We start from the raw sequence: 16,224 nt of genomic DNA, 5'->3' as shown, positions 1-16,224 counted from the left end.
AAGTATGTAACTCGCTTTGCAAAAAAAAGAAACAGAGTTCATTTACTAATGCAACAGTATAGACCACTGCACGTGCGCAAAGCGAGTTGCGTAGGTGTGCAAGTCCAGCAAGCTGCATCGCGTCGCTCCTTGCCTCAAAATGAGTGAACAAACAGCGTCAGATGATAAAACAGCCTCGCCATCTACGTCGTCAGAGTTAATTGCCAGACGTGGTTCATTCTCACTCACATGGCAGTGGTTTGGTTTTGAAAAGACTGATGTTGCTCAAAAGACGTCAATCTGCAAACTATGTGGTAAATTGGTTGCCGTTAAAGACAGCTCAACAACTAACTTGTTTCACCGTTTACAAACTAACCACCGTACAGAATACAAAGAATACGAAAAGCTTAAGGAGTCAACTGTCCAGCACAAGACTAAAGTAACAAAGGTACAAGCACAAAAACACACTCAGCAAACTTTAGCGGACTCAAAATGCAAAAAAGTGCCTTGCGACAAGAAAAGCAACAGATGTCATGACATAACAAATGCCGTCACCAATTACATTGCAAAAGATATGATGCCAATTCAAGTGGTTGAGAGAGATGGTTTTAAACAACTTTTGAATACTTTAGAATAGAATGACTTTTATTGTCACTATACACATGTACAATGAGTTTAAAAGTAGCTCCTTCAGTGCAGACATATGTGTATAACACAACAAGTAAATAAACAAATAAACAAATGGTGCGAAAAGTTGCAAAGAAGTTGACCCACGATACACACTGCCTGGCCGAAAATATTTCAGTCAAACAGCTCTGCCTAATTTGTATGATTCGTGTCGCCAAACTCAACGCATAAACTGCAAAAGGTTTCATATTTTGCCACAACAGATTTATAGTCAAGCCGAACATCCGAGCCATACCTTTCCCTGACGGTGCATTTCATTGACGAAAACTGGCAACTGCAAAGCTTCTGTTTGCAAACATCCTACTTCCCACAAGATCACACAGGCGACATCATTGCGCAAGGTCTGAAAGATGCGCTGGCATCATGGTCACTGTGAGAAGACCACATGGTTTGCATGACAACAGACAGCGGGGCTAACATTGTCAGTGCACTACGGATTAATAACTGGAAGAGGCTACCTTGTTTTGGGCATAGGGTTCATATTGCGATTGGTGAGTAATTTGGTGTTTCCTCTATAAAATGCAGTTTAGGTTAAATTGATCTTATTTATTATGATGTTTAAAAATACAAAAATACCTGATAAGTAAAGCTATAGATGACAAAAATATAATTTAATGTAATTTCAAATAATACATTACATTATCTTGGAATTATCGTTATCGTCAAAGTCCTAGAAAATATCGAGATTTTTTTTTTTTCCCCAATATCACACACCCCTACTTGCCAGTATGATGCTATTGTTATTTCTGACCATGCCGCTCTGATCTTGGAGCTAAAATCATTATGCCCCAATACTCATCTCACAGATGGCATCTTAACCCACTTCTATTAGCAGATGAGAACTGTACAGAATTTATATCAAAACAAATCAGTTTCTTTCTAGAGACAAATACATCCTCAGAGGTCTCTGCAGTAATATTCTGGGGAAACTCTAAAGGCCTTCTTAAGAGGACAGATTATTTTATATCTTTCCCACAGAAATAAATTAGAAACCAAGACAGTATCAGAGCTAACCAGTGAAATTACTAGAACAGATCAAGAACATACCAGGTGTCCAAGTGAGGCTCTTCATAAGAAAAGGCAGGCTCTGCATTCAGAGCTCAACCTCTTAACAACCAAAGAACTTGAACAACTCATTTTTAAATCAAGACATCATTACTATGAAAATGGAGAGAAAGCTAATGAGCTCTTAGCTGAACAAATCCAGGAGCATGAAGTTCGCAATGCAATCCCAGCAATCACCAACACGAACGGAGATAAAATCATTGACCATAAAAATATAATGCACACATTTAGAGACTACTATAAATCCTTATATTCTGCTGAGTTTAAAGAAGACAACACACAATCTAATGCATTTCTGGATGCATTACAAATACCACAAATAGATACTCTTAGTGCAGAAGAATCGGATAAACCTCTGGTGCTATCAGAATTACTAGATGCTATAAAGTCACATTAGAGTGGAAAAGCAGCAGGCCCTGATGGCTACCCTGTTGAATTTTATAAGAAATTCTCCACTCACCTAGCTCCCATCTTATTTGCAACATTTGCAGAAGCTAGAGACAATCAAATTCTACCTCAAACTTTTCGCCAAGCATTAATCACCGTCTTTCCTAAATAAAATAAGGACTTATTACAGTGTGCATCATACAGACCAATTTCACTTCTGAATAATGATGTTAAGATACTCTCCAAAGTCCTAGCTAGAAGGATGGAGAAAGTGCTGCCCTCTGTAATATCACAAGATCAAACTGGATTTGTTAAAGGCCGACACTTGGCTTCCAGTCTTTGACACCTGTTTAATGTAATATATTCACCTGCAAAGTCAAACAACCCGGAGATGATATTATCGTTGGATGCAGAAAGAGCATTTGATATGATTGAATGGAACTGCCTTTTCACTATATTAGAGAAATTTGGGTTTGGCCCGAACATTTGTGCATGAATCAAACTACTGTATACCAATCCAGAAGCTTCAGTTTGTATTAACAACATTTGTTCAGACTACTTTAAACTAGGCAAGGATGCCCCCTGTCACCACTACTTTTTGCAATCACCATTGAACCACTGGCAGTTCACTTTCTAAATGCTTATCATATAAAGGGGATTATCAGAGAAGGACTTGAACAGAAAATTTCTCTATATACAGATGATATGGTACTGTATATATCAGACCACAAAATACTGTGCCTCCAGTCTTAATAGCTCTTACAGAATTTTAAAAGATTTCTGGTCTCAGAATTAATTTGAATTAAAGTGTGCTATTTCCAGTGAATTCTCAAGCATACAATATTAGATTGGACACCTTCCCTTTTATCATTACATATCAGTTTAAATACCTAGGGGTAAATATCACAAGTAAACATAAAGCTCTTTATCAACAAAATTTTCCCGTCTGTATGAAAAAAATTAAGCAAGATTTGCATAGCTGGTCAACCCTCCATCTCACTCTAGTTGGAAGAATTAATGTTGTTAAGCTGAATATCCTTCATAAGCTTCTCTTTTTATTTCAAAACATTCCAATATACATCAATAAATCATTTTTTAAGCAATTAGATTCAACTATAACCTCATTTATTTGGAACTTAAAACGTCCATGTATCCAAAAAGCGACCCTACAAAGACCTAAGGCAGAAGGTGGCATTGCTCTACCTAACTTTCATTTTTATTACTGGGCAGCAAACATACAAACTATGAAAACCTGGACACAAATAGATGAACATACACAGGCTTGGTGCACAATAGAAATAAAATCCTGCAGTACTTATTTATATTCCCTGCTTTGTGCCCCTGTAAATGCAAGTTATCGCCTATATACTAATAACCCAATTGTGCTTCACTCACTCAGAATATGGAACCAGTGTAGGAAGCATTTTAAGATGGAGAATCTTTTATCTGTGGTACCTCTGCATGAGAACCACCTTTTTCAACCCTCGCAAACATATGCAGTTTTTAATATCTGGAAAACATTTGGGATTAAATTACTTAGAGATCTTCATATAGACAACATTTTTGCATCCTATGAACAATTACATTCCAAATTTAACTTTCCAGCAACACATTTCTTTCACTATCTTCAAATTAGAAACTTTGTTAAACAGAACCTGCCCGATTTTCCTCATCTTCCACCTTCCTCTGTGCAGGAAAAAAATATTGCTCAGTTTCGAGGACTCAGACAGCATTTCTTCAATATATAGAATTATTTTACAGTCCCTCCCTTTCAAATTTCCAAGAGGACAATGGGAAAAGAATCCCTCACTCAACATATCAGAAAAGGAGTGGAAGGTAGCAATGTAGACAATTCACTCGGGCTCCATATGCACAAAGCACACAATTATTCAACTCAAAATTATATATCGAGCACATCTGTCTCACTTAAAAATGTCCAAAATGTTTCCCGGGCAAGATCCAACCTGCGAATGCTGCAATCAAGTTCCAGCCTCATTGGGTCACATGGTTTGGATCTGCACCAAATTAACATCATTCTGGACAAACATTTTTAAGTGACTTTCAGATAGCCTTCATATCACAATCCCTCCTAACCCATTAACAGCTGTTTTTGGTGTTCTTCCAGATGGGCTTAAAGTGGAGAAGGACAAACAAACTGTGATTGCCTTTACTACACTATTGGCACACAGACTTATTTTGCTAAACTGGAAGAATCCTAACTCTCCTTTTTTAAGTCAGTGGGTAACTGATGTTTTATATTATTTGAAATTGGAAAAAATCTAATTCTCACTTAGAGGATCTGTGTAGAGATTTTTCAAAACCTGGCAGGATCTAATCAATAATATTTTAGAATAAGCTCTTTAAGCACTGAGGAAGCAGATTTTCTTCCCATTTCTTTTTCTTTTATCTTTATCCGCTTATTTAAATCAATTTATTTATTTTTAGTAGCTTTAAGTTTTACTCCATTGGCTATGCTCTCTTTCTCAGGGGTGGGGGTTGATTTGTTTTCAATCCTATTTTTTGTAAAAATTGATCTATTTGTATGGAATGATGACAATAAAATAAAAAAAAGTTTTCTTTAAGCTGTAGCTTGTTGAATCGGACTAATCAGTCTTCTCTGGTTTAAGCCATTCAAACCACATATCTGATAAGCTGTCTAAATTTCAGTATCTGATTTAAAGTTCTCTCCATTTATTTTAGAAAATAATTCAGCTGTGAATTTCAGTGGATTTGGAATTTCATGGTGTTCAAGGAGACCTTCTTCAATATTAGTTGTAAACATTTGCTTAACTTCTTCTATGTGATCACCTAGTACTCTTAATTTATTCTCAATTATGCTCAAATTTTCCTGTATGTTTTCATCAGTGCTTGCTATTTTTGTTTAAGGTTTACATCAAACTTATTGCTTCAATATACAGTGCATCCAGAAAGTATTCACAGCGCATCACTTTTTCCACATTTTGTTATGTTACAGCCTTATTCCAAAATGGATTAAATTCATTTTTTTCCTCAGAATTCTACACACAACACCCCATAATGACAACGTGAAAAAAGTTTACTTGAGGTTTTTGCAATTTTATTAAAAATAAAAAAACTGAGAAATCACATGTACATAAGTATTCACAGCCTTTGCTCAATACTTTGTTGATGCACCTTTGGCAACAATTACAGCCTCAAGTCTTGTTGAATATGATGCCACAAGCTTGGCACACCCATCCTTGGCCAGTTTCGCCCATTCCTCTTTGCAGCACCTCTCAAGCTCCATCAGGTTGGATGGGAAGCGTCGGTGCACATTTTAAGATCTCTCCAGAGATGTTCAATCGGATTCAAGTCTGGGCTCTGGCTGGGCCACTCAAGGACATTCACAGAGTTGTCCTGAAGCCACTCCTTTGATATCTTGGCTGTGTGCTTAGGGTCGTTGTCCTGCTGAAAGATTAACTATCGCCCCAGTCTGAGGTCAAGAGCACTCTGGAGCAGGTTTTCATCCAGGATGTCTCTGTACATTGCTGCAGTCATCTCTACCTTTATCCTGACTAGTCTCCCAGTTCCTGCCGCTGAAAAACATCCCCACAGCATGATGCTGCCACCACCATGCTTCACTGTAGGGATGGTGCCAGGTTTCCTCCAAACGTGACGCCTGGCATTCACACCAAAGAGTTCAATCTTTGTCTCATCAGACCAGAGAATTTTCTTTCTCATGGTCTGAGAGTCCTTCAGGTGCCATTTGGCAAACTCCAGGCGGGCTGCCATGTGCCTTTTACTAAGGAGTGGCTTCCATCTGGCCACTCTACCATACAGGCCTGATTGGTGGATTGCTGCAGAGATGGTTGTCCTTCTGGAAGGTTCTCCTCTCTCCACAGAGGACCTCTGGAGCTCTGATAGAGTGACCATCGGGTTCTTGGTCACCTCCCTGACTAAGGCCCTTCTCCCTCGATCACTCAGTTTAGATGGCCGGCCAGCTCTAGGAAGAGTCCTGGTGGTTTCGAATTTCTTCCACTTACGGATGATGGAGGCCACTGTGCTCATTGGGACCTTCAAAGCAGCAGAAATTTTTCTGTAACCTTCCCTAGATTTGTGCCTCGAGACAATCCTGTCTCGGAAGTCTACAGACAATTCCTTTGACTTCATGCTTGGTTTGTGCTCTGACATGAACTGTCAACTGTGGGATCTTATATAGACATGTGTGTGCCTTTCCAAATCATGTCCAATCAACTGAATTTACCACAGGTGGACTCCAATTAAGCTGCAGAAACATCTCAAGGATGATCAGGGGAAACAGGATACACCTGAGCTCAGTTTCGAGGTTCACGACAAAGGCTGTGAATACTTATGTACATGTGCTTTCTCAATTTTTTTATTTTTAATAAATTTGCAAAAACCTCAAGTAAACTTTTGTCACATTGTCATTATGGGGTGTTGTGTGTAGAATTCTGAGGAAAAAAATGAATTTAATCCATTTTGGAATAAGGCTGTAACATAACAAAATGTGAAAAAAGTGATGCGCTGTGAATACTTTCCGGATGCACTGTACCTTCTGATCTTTTATATCCTGAAGGAGCTTGTCTATTCTGCAGTCCATTGTGATGTCAATTCTGTCTATTCTCTTGTGTATTTCTTCCTTTATATTGGTTTTTCCCCTCAACCCCAAACCTGAGTGCAGTAATTAGTGCCTTCAGCTCAGATAGCTTGTTTCCATCTCCACTCTACTCTGAACACAGAGTCACGTTGATTCGCAGAGGGTGTTGGCAGTAGTTGAAAGTGGAGATAAAGTGGTCATACTCGGTTTCAATATCCCACCTGAGATCAGCAAATTCTTGTTGTCCACCTCACTCACAATTTTGCTTTCACATTTGCTGTCAGCTAGGGCAGATACTGCAGCGTGAAGTCCTGGCTGATTAATCCTCTTTGCCTGTCTCTTACAAATTAGTCTGTGGCAGGCCGTAATGTGGACTTGAGTCTAGCTTAGACTTTGATGTACCTTTAGCTACCTTTTCCTTCTCTTTCTGATCCCTTGGTCTCCTGCTCATGCTTATAATACACTTGCAATTAAATACTCCCAGGTTGACTAAATACAGGATATCTTGGGTAGATATTAGCAGAGCACCGTCTCAGATGTCCATCTCTTGCAACGGACAGGACTCACTTTTTTTTTTTATATTATGCTTTAACATGTATGTAGACTGTACCTATGTTGTCCTTTTCTGGCTGCTCATACTGTAGCTCTTCTCCGAATCCCACAGACATAATATATATGATGAATGATCCCCTGGCATTTCAGCACATATAGGCAAACTCACTAAAAAATGTTTGCAGTTTTCTTTTCAGTATTAGTATGTTATTATGTTACCTAATAATGTAAGTGTTCTGTATTTGCACTGCCTTGCACTTGTATTATATGTGGATGAGCTATACTACAGTATGTTTCATGTACCTGACTGGACAGATTGAGTACAATTTTCTATGTTCATCTGTACAAAAATCAAATAAAGAATCCATATTATTAACCGAGAATGGTAAACCGGATATGGACGCAGGGACCTGCCCGTGGACGCAGGAGACATAGTGCGCAGGCGCCACACAAAGCCCCCCTCCCCAGAGTGAAACGGGAGAGATTACGAACCTGCGCAGGCGCCACACAAAGCCCCCCCGGCCCAGAGCGAAATGGGAGAGACTACGAACCGTCTGACATGCCGCAAGCAGGATAAAGCAAGGTCATAAATAAAACACAGAGTAGGAAACAAAGTAAAATGTCATAAAGAGGTTAAAGAACGGGGCCAAACACATGGAGAGCAGGTTACAGATGATGAAAACTGGAATGCAACAGCTTCAAACAAACCTAGGCACGAAACACATACACAGTGAGATACAGAATATAAAAGCAGAAAAAACGACAGTTAAACGTCCACACCACACAGCGGAGGCAGACCCGGAAGGTGCAGGCACCTACATCGTGTGTCGGAAGTCGCGGGAAAGTACAAAAGGCAAAGGGGCCTACACAGCATGGTAAAACCCGACATAATACGGAACCGTCTGACATGCCGCAAGCAGGATAAAGCGAGGTCAGAAATAAAACACAGAGTAGGAAACAAAGTAAAACGTCATAAAGAGGTTAAAGAACGGGGCCAAACACATGGAGAGCAGGTTACAGATGATGAAAACTGGAATGCAACAGCTTCAAACAAACCTAGGCACGAAACACATGCACAGCAAGATACAGAATATAAAAGCAGAAAAAACGACAGTTAAACGTCCACACCACACAGCAGAGGCAGACCCGGAAGGTGCAGGTGCCTACATCGCGCGTCGGAAGTCGCGGGAAAGTACGAAAGGCAAAGGCGCCTACACAGCATGTTAAACCCGACATAATACAGAAGGCGCAGGCGTTGCTGCCATATTGTGAGTGGCGATACTGCGTAGTGAAGGCGCAGGCGTCACCGCCATATTGTGCATGGCACTACTGCGGAGTGAAGTTAGGAATAATGTGCTGCTTGGGATCATACAAAACGGCGAACGCGACCCACCGTCTAAAACTGCGGAGGCAAAGCAGGCACGGGTTCAAACCAAACAAGCTCGACTGACAGATATACGCCTACAACGCGCGTCTCAAACCGCAGAAGCAGGGCAAGCACGGATTCAAAACAACGCAAGGTCCTACAACGCGCGTCTGAAACTACGGCTGCCCAGCGGGCACGGGTTCAAAAAGCCGGGGGTAGGTGAGCGAAGCGAGCAGGGGGCAAAGCCCCCTTGTCTAAATCTAATCTCCATGTCTAACTTTTTTGTTCTGCTTTAATTGCCTCTTTCTGAGTAACTCTGTCTACAAAGCATATTATGCCAATAACATGTTCTAAGTCCATTGGTGTTCCCTTTAATTATTATTAATAAAATTCCTTCTGCTTTTTTTCAGTTCCTTACATTTTTTCCTAAATATAGTTCAAATGAATTTTGATGATTGTAGGTAAGTTTTCATTGTTGTTGTTGTTCAAACAATTCTGTGGATTGCCCTTGCTAAAATAATTTCTGTCTTTCTCTCTTTGTCTGTGTTTGTGTGTGTATGAGGTTGTGTACATATGAAACACCTTGTTCAGGAATTGTTCTTGCTTTGCACTTGATGTTTGTCAGGATGGGCTACAGTTTCCTTATGACATTGTTCTGAATAATTGGGTTTAGAACGTGGATGAATTGGTTTTTTTCCCCACTACTGTTCCCCCATATTACGAAATTGCAGTTTTTCTTCCCCTTTTTATTTCTTTTGGAATTCCTTGAGATTTGTTGTTTTTTTGTTTTAGTCTTTGTCTAGCCTGTCTTCAAGTTAAAGGCATAATCAATGACATTTTATTGAAAAAGATAAATGATATATATTGAAAGCATAATTTACAAATTATATATTAAAAACATTTACTTAAGGGGATATCTAACTTTCCAACACAACTGCCTTCCTGTGTTTTTTTTTGATAGTTGATTTCAACTATTCAGCTTTAAGCTTTTAAAGTTCAAAGTTTTAAAGCCGATAGCAACAACAACCACACCAATCCTGAGAAGTTTTGACACATAGTACATATACAGTACTTTAAAAAGACTTGTGAATTTCGAGTTTAACCCAAAATTTCAGCTTTCAGTTTTCAAGGTTACTCATTTTCAAAAGTAGTAGTCACAGGAAGTAAACTCTAATTGCAAATAAACATTGTTTGGATTTTATGCTTTTATTAACTTAACCAGGATGTCGGCTTGTTTGAAATACATACAGTTTTTGTTTAAAAATTAGTTTCCCTACTTCAAGTTTTTAATTTGGCACCTTCAGTTTATATGTCAGGGATGATTGCCCAAAACCAATGCAGCTGCGCAAGGGAAGATTTGGGCTACTTCTCCATCTTAATACGATACAGTACCATACAATACAACACAATATAATGAATACATTCTAGGTAAAGGTAAATTGATTTAGTAATGTTCAAGTTCTGTAGATTTTTATTTATTTGTTTATTTATTTTACAATTGTACCACAGACAAGTGAATAAATACTCTTATCTATATATAAACTTTGTTTATCTAGTGATCTAACAGAGAAATGGAGCATGCCGGTTTAGGAAAAAAAAAAGTTGTCTGTAGAAGTGATGTGAAAGGACCAAAGTTTGGCAAAGCTCGAAGAAGCTTGTGGCTATAGCATAGTCCATTTTATGCAACTGATCCAGTAAGAATGATATTTAATATATATTACATGCCATCTCCTTCATCCTATTTTGCAACGTTCTGTAAATACTACCAGTGTACAGGTAGAAATGTTGGTTTTAATTCTAAAGAAAACATTTGATGGCTAGGTTAATGGTGATTTCCTGTGTAGTGATATTTTCTTCATTGTAAGGTCTATCACCATCCTCCAATCGCTCATCAAGGCCTTCATGAACTGCCTTAAAACCAGACAAACTGAAGATTGACATTACTTTGTGAATCCCCAAATGTGGGACATTGTCAAGTGCTTTTCTCTATAGTCTATCCACACCATGTTCGGGTTTCTCTTTAGCTTCTTTGCCATTAATACAACTATCTTGTTTATGAGGAACTGGTTTTTGTAACCTCCCAATGCTTTTCTGTATCTTTTTTTATTGAGAAGTGCATTGTTACTAAGCTACAGTTAATACGTCCTATTTGTGATGATATGACAGCAGTTCATGACTTACAGGTGGTAAACAAGCACATAATTGGATTGTAGTTTTTTGGATCCTTTTGTATTCTTTCCTTTTGAATGCAGGGATACTGCATGGATCTATAACAAGCTCAAATTTTTCACAGACTGGTTTGTGTAATGCATTGAAGTGCTTGATCCAGGCACCTCACATCCAGATAAACAGACTTGAGCTGGGAGAACTTTTTGTCTGAGTTGAGCTTTTGGGGGTGGTGGGATAGCAGGCTGCTTGCTGCTTGTGCTAATCGATACATTTGAAAAACAAAAGATGCCAATGGAGAGGTGCAAATGAATTTAAGGTGGCCTGGGATTACGATTATTTTCGTAGGCTTCAGGGATTCTACAATTAAACAACCAGTGCCATGAACTGCGTTTTCTGCAATTTTTCGAAGCCTCAGTACTTTAGTTAGTGAGCATTAGTGAGGAAATCTGGATTGAACCGGAAATCTGGATTGAACCGGAAAGCATTAGGGAAAGTGTACTTTTTTTAGGTGTATGTTATAGACCCCTCCAATGCAGACAGTAATTTCAATGCACATCTTTTTAGTAATATGAAAAATGCAAGTTCACAGGGTGATATTATAGTCATGGGGGACTTTAACTACTCAAATATTAACTGGGCCAACCTTGCAAATAACGGAGTACAAGAGCAGAAGTTTATAGATGCAATCAATGACTATTTTTTAACAGAGAACTTTAAAGCAGCAACGTGAGGGGAAGCCGTCTAGATTCAGTGTTTTTTAATAATCACGATAGAACTGAGGGTGTAGAGGTGATTGCACCACAGGGTCAAGTGACTATGATATAGTACAGTTCTCAGTGTTTTGGAAGAGTGTGGATGCAAAGACTAAAACTTTAAGTTGAATTTTTGTAGAGCCAATTTTGAGTGGATGTGGCCTATGGTGGATGGACTGGGATAGGCATTTAAGTGTGGATACAGTTGAGGAGCAGTTGAACAGGTTTAAAAATGTTTTGCATATAATGCAGGATAGCTACATTCCAAAATTTGTGGTTAGTAAGAAATAAAAACAGTTGATAAAACAAGTTTCAAAGGAAAAAAAAAACAAGTGAATGTTTGGTTATATAACATGATGTGTAGAGCAGTGTTTCCCAACCTTTTTGAGCCACATATTTCACATTAGAAAAATCACAAGGCACACCACCAAACAAAAATGTCACAAAAAGTATATTTATTGAAATATAATGAAAATCTACTCTCAATTCACTTATTCAGTGTGAAACCTGGGCCTGTTTAGTTGAACACAAAGCTGATATTCTTGCAGTAATTGAAGAAAGACCCACACGAAGATCTTCCTCAACAGCTCTGAGTCTCTCTCTTTTTTTCGTCTTTATAGCAGTCATGCTTTGAAAAGCCCACCTTGCATAGACAGGTTGTGGAGAAAGGGAGCAGAACTGAAATAGCTTTGTTTGCTAGAATGGGGAAGTCCTTGGCAGCAGTCAGCCAAAAACTGTCCAAAGGTAGATCAGCAAAGCTCAGTTTTAGACCACGATTTTGTCGCAGTTCAGTTATTTCTTCATGCTCCTGCAAAGTCATGTCCTTTCCAACTGCACTTGAGCTGTATGGGTTCCTAACCCAGTCAAGGCAATCAGTGGAAAGTGATGGGAAATAACATGACAACTTCTGCTCAAGACTTTGCAGATGTTTACCTATTGTCTCACACAGTGCAGCACTGTTGACACCCTGCCATTTCTGGGTGCTTGGGAACATGTTAAGGTTAGCACTTTTGACATGTTGTTTCCAGAGCTGCACCTTTGAAAAAAATCCCTTTATTGTATCTGTACTTGTGAGCAGGTTTTTATTTCGGCCTTGCATTTGTGTGTTCAGGTCATTCAGATGTTGAAATATATCTGCCAGATATGCCAGTCTTGCACACCACTCGTCACTTGAGAGCAACTTAGCGTCATCATACTTCTGATTTGCAAAAACACTTTGAGTTCCTCCCGCAGCTCATACACATGGGCTAAAACTTTGCCACGGGACAGCCACAGGACCTCCATGTGGAGCAATAACACTTTATGTTGTGCCCCCATTTCCTCACTCAGTGATGCAAAAATGCGACTTTTTAAAGGTCTCGTCTTTACAAAGTTTATCATGTGCACAACATCTTCCAGTACAGCAGCTAGGTTTGCCAGCAATGTCTTGGCAATGAGTGTTTCCGGATGCAGAAAACAATGCGTCGCAATGACATCTGGATGTTGCTCCTTTACTCTGCTTACAAATCCTTTGGTGTGCCCGAGCATGGCAGCTGCTCCATCGGTGCAAACACTTACGCAGTTTTGCCACTTCAGTCCTTCTTGTTCAAGGTACTCTGACACAATTCCTTGCAAAACAGAAAGTTTTCTCTGATGTTGGCTCCATGTACAAAGTGCATATTTACCATAAGTTGTGCATGTCCACTGATATCCATAGATTCATCGATTTGCAATGTAAATTTGCCACTAATGTGCAACTTTTCCAAAACTATCTTTTCAATGTCAGCAGACATGTCTTCAGTATGTCTGGAAATTGTATTATTTGAGAGAGGGACTTGGTGTATTTCTTTAATAGCACCAGGGCCGATCATTTCTTTTAAGATAATTTTGCAGGCAGGGGGTATTAATGTCTCTGCTAAGGTGTGGCTTTTTTGATTTAACGATGAGTTCAGCAACTTGGTAGTTAGCTTTAAGTGCTTTCTCACTCGTCTTGGTGGTTTTCCTCATTAACGCTGCCTGTTTCTCAGTCTGTTCACGGCCTTGTCTCACGCGCAGCATGACTATATACTTTGGGATTTCTTCTTCGTCTTCTTCTGTTTTACTGGCGGTTGGCAACCCACTTAATTAGAGCAAGAAGTTGTACTGCCCTCTAGTGACAGGCAGAACAAACAGGCATCCTTAGGCCGGGGTTGTACTTCACGTGACGCGACACATGCTGCAGTGGACACTCCTGCTACGCAAGCGTTGTAGTGTTTATACTTGCACGCGTACTTTACGTAAATCTGGAGGAATCCGCCAGGTAGCAGTGCAAGATATTATCACGGTGAGAACAGGTTCAGCTTCTCTGTTTGTGAATTGCCTAGAACACCCATTAAATTTCAATGACACCTTACCGCAATATCTCTGAAAAGGATGTTTATTGATTAAATCCAGGGATGTGTCCATTCCAGCAAGCACTGGGCATGAGTGAGAAACAATCCCTGGACGAGGCCTCGGCTCATCGCAAGATGAATACAAGCACACACATAAACGCAGGCGTCATTTTAGCGGCACCAAATCCCCAAATCTGCATATCTTAGGAAGGAAACCGGAGCACACTGAGGAAACCCAGCAGGAAAACATGTAAACTCCAGGCAGGGAATATCAGCGACATGACTCCCTGCAAGACAGCAGCACTAATGCTTTGCCACTGTGTCACCCCCATGTGTGTAATTGTTAACAGTATTCATTATTTAAATGAAATTACCTATTTATCTGTATAATATAATATACATACTTTAATGCTTTTCATCATGAAAGTGATATCAAGTATAAATCTAAGGATTCTAAATGTGCAAAGAGTTGGAATATCATACATTTAATGTGCTCAGTATGGCGACCTATTGCTGGTGATTCGCTGCTGTCAGGAGCAGAGGAAGCCCTAGAAAAAAAGATGGCACAGAAGACGGTATGTGAGAATTTTAAAACTTATTGTGTCATTATGATTGGGAATATGCGACGCTTGAATATAAAAACACCACGAATACATCTGTATGTCGCCATTTTGCTTCACCACATCAAACTATTTATCAAATATCGAAGCGCACACACCGATCTCGTAGGATCCGCAAAGCGGCTTTCTGTCACATGTAGATAGTAAACAGAGACTCTGACGACACATTCCAACTTTTAGCACACTGCACCCCCTGACTTTTTGCTGGTACTGCAACTCACACACGTGTCGCGTTAATTTCTGAGGACCTGCTCAGAGGATGCATCAAATGAACGCTCAGAACGCGTGGCGGCCATGATGCGGGCACGTACGCGTTCTGAGCGTGAAGTATAAATGGGCCCTTAGAGTACCAATCAGGTGAAACTGGATAATCTTCCACAGGACACCTGATGATTTCTCGCAGCACATAAGTGGTTAAGAAACACTGGTGTAGAGTATAAGTTCCAAGGAGGTTATGCTGAAGCTTTATAACGCACTTGTTAGACCTTTTCTGGAGTACTGTGTACAGTTTTGCTGTCCAGGTTACAAAAAAGACACAGCATTGCTGAAAAAAATCCAGAGAACAGTGATTAGGTTGATTCCATGGCTATAAGGGATAAGTTATGAGGAAGGTTTAAAAGAGCTTAGCCTTTTAATTTTAAGAAAAAAGAGATCAAGGGGATACATGATTGAAGTGTTTAAAATTATGAAGGGAATTAGTACAGTGAATTGAGACAGTTACTATAAAACATTCATAAAGAACACGGGGACACAGTCGGAAACTTGTTAAGAGTAAATATTGCACTATTTGGAAGTTTTTTTTTTTTCCCACACACAGAACCATAAACACATAGCATAAGCCGGGGTGGGCAAAGTCATTCCTGGAGGGTTTTTGTTCCAACCCAGTTGCTTAATTAGAAAACAATCCTTGCCAATAATTACATTTCATGGCTTGCTAGTGCTTGCTCTGCTATGTCAAGTCATTCTCATATCCTAGATTTTTTTTTTCCATTCTAAGGATATCATCCAAATACTTTGAAGTGTAAAACGGATGGGTATATCTCAGTCCTTCACTTTTTTCTCTTCTCTTTCCTTCCAAGTATTTAATTAAACCAAATAGTGCACGATAAATACACACAAGTGTAAAGGGTAACAAGCAAAATGGATAACTGCTGGTTTCTTTTGTCATTTGTATCTTATTGCTAATAAGGAACAATTAAAAACCAAGAATGCAGCTGTTTAAGACTTAAATAAGCAATAAGTGTTCAAAATCTTAATGAGGGAGACAACTAAAATGAAGCAGAAATGTTTCTAGAGCAATAAGTGCTTCTTACTAAGCAATTGGGTTGGAACAAAAACCTGCAGACACTGCGGACCTCCAGGAATGACTTTGCCCACCCTTGGCATAAGCTAATGTTAATAAGACAACAAATTTTTAAAGATACTTTGATGAGTCATGCAAAGGTGGACATAAAGATCAAGTACTGACAAGAAGGAGCTACTGGTAAGCAAATTTTGATCCAGACTTTCAAAAAAGCGTCTAATTTTGCCAACAAAATCCATTCTTTGTGGAATGCCTGTTGTTACTGGCTAGGGAGGCATTAGTAATTAAGAAGTCATCTGAACTGCAGCACAGCTAAATAAATCATTTATGTAAATAGAATTATTGAAAGACTGAGGTGTTTTCCTTTCTGCATTCTTAAGCCATCTTACAGTTACACAATCCCAGCTACTGACAAAT

At 39.3% G+C, this 16,224-nt stretch overlaps 1 protein-coding gene across 2 annotated transcripts in view; it reads left to right on the top strand.

Moving 5' to 3' along the window:
• The first annotated feature begins 9,025 nt into the window (after positions 1-9,025).
• The window catches only part of LOC114651555 (uncharacterized), an 89,557-nt gene continuing 82,358 nt past the window's right edge, over positions 9,026-16,224 (top strand). For both annotated transcript variants that reach the window (XM_051927397.1, XM_028801361.2), the window contains exon 1: positions 9,026-9,073. In XM_051927397.1, coding sequence (XP_051783357.1) covers positions 9,054-9,073 — 20 coding nt within the window. In that variant the 5' untranslated portion in view covers positions 9,026-9,053. The remainder of the gene's footprint in view (positions 9,074-16,224) is intronic.

Source organism: Erpetoichthys calabaricus, chromosome 5, assembly GCF_900747795.2.
Source record: "Erpetoichthys calabaricus chromosome 5, fErpCal1.3, whole genome shotgun sequence".
Lineage (NCBI taxonomy): Eukaryota > Metazoa > Chordata > Cladistia > Polypteriformes > Polypteridae > Erpetoichthys > Erpetoichthys calabaricus.
The sequence above is the reverse complement of the archived record's forward strand: the minus strand, read 5'-3'. Positions and strand labels throughout refer to the sequence as shown.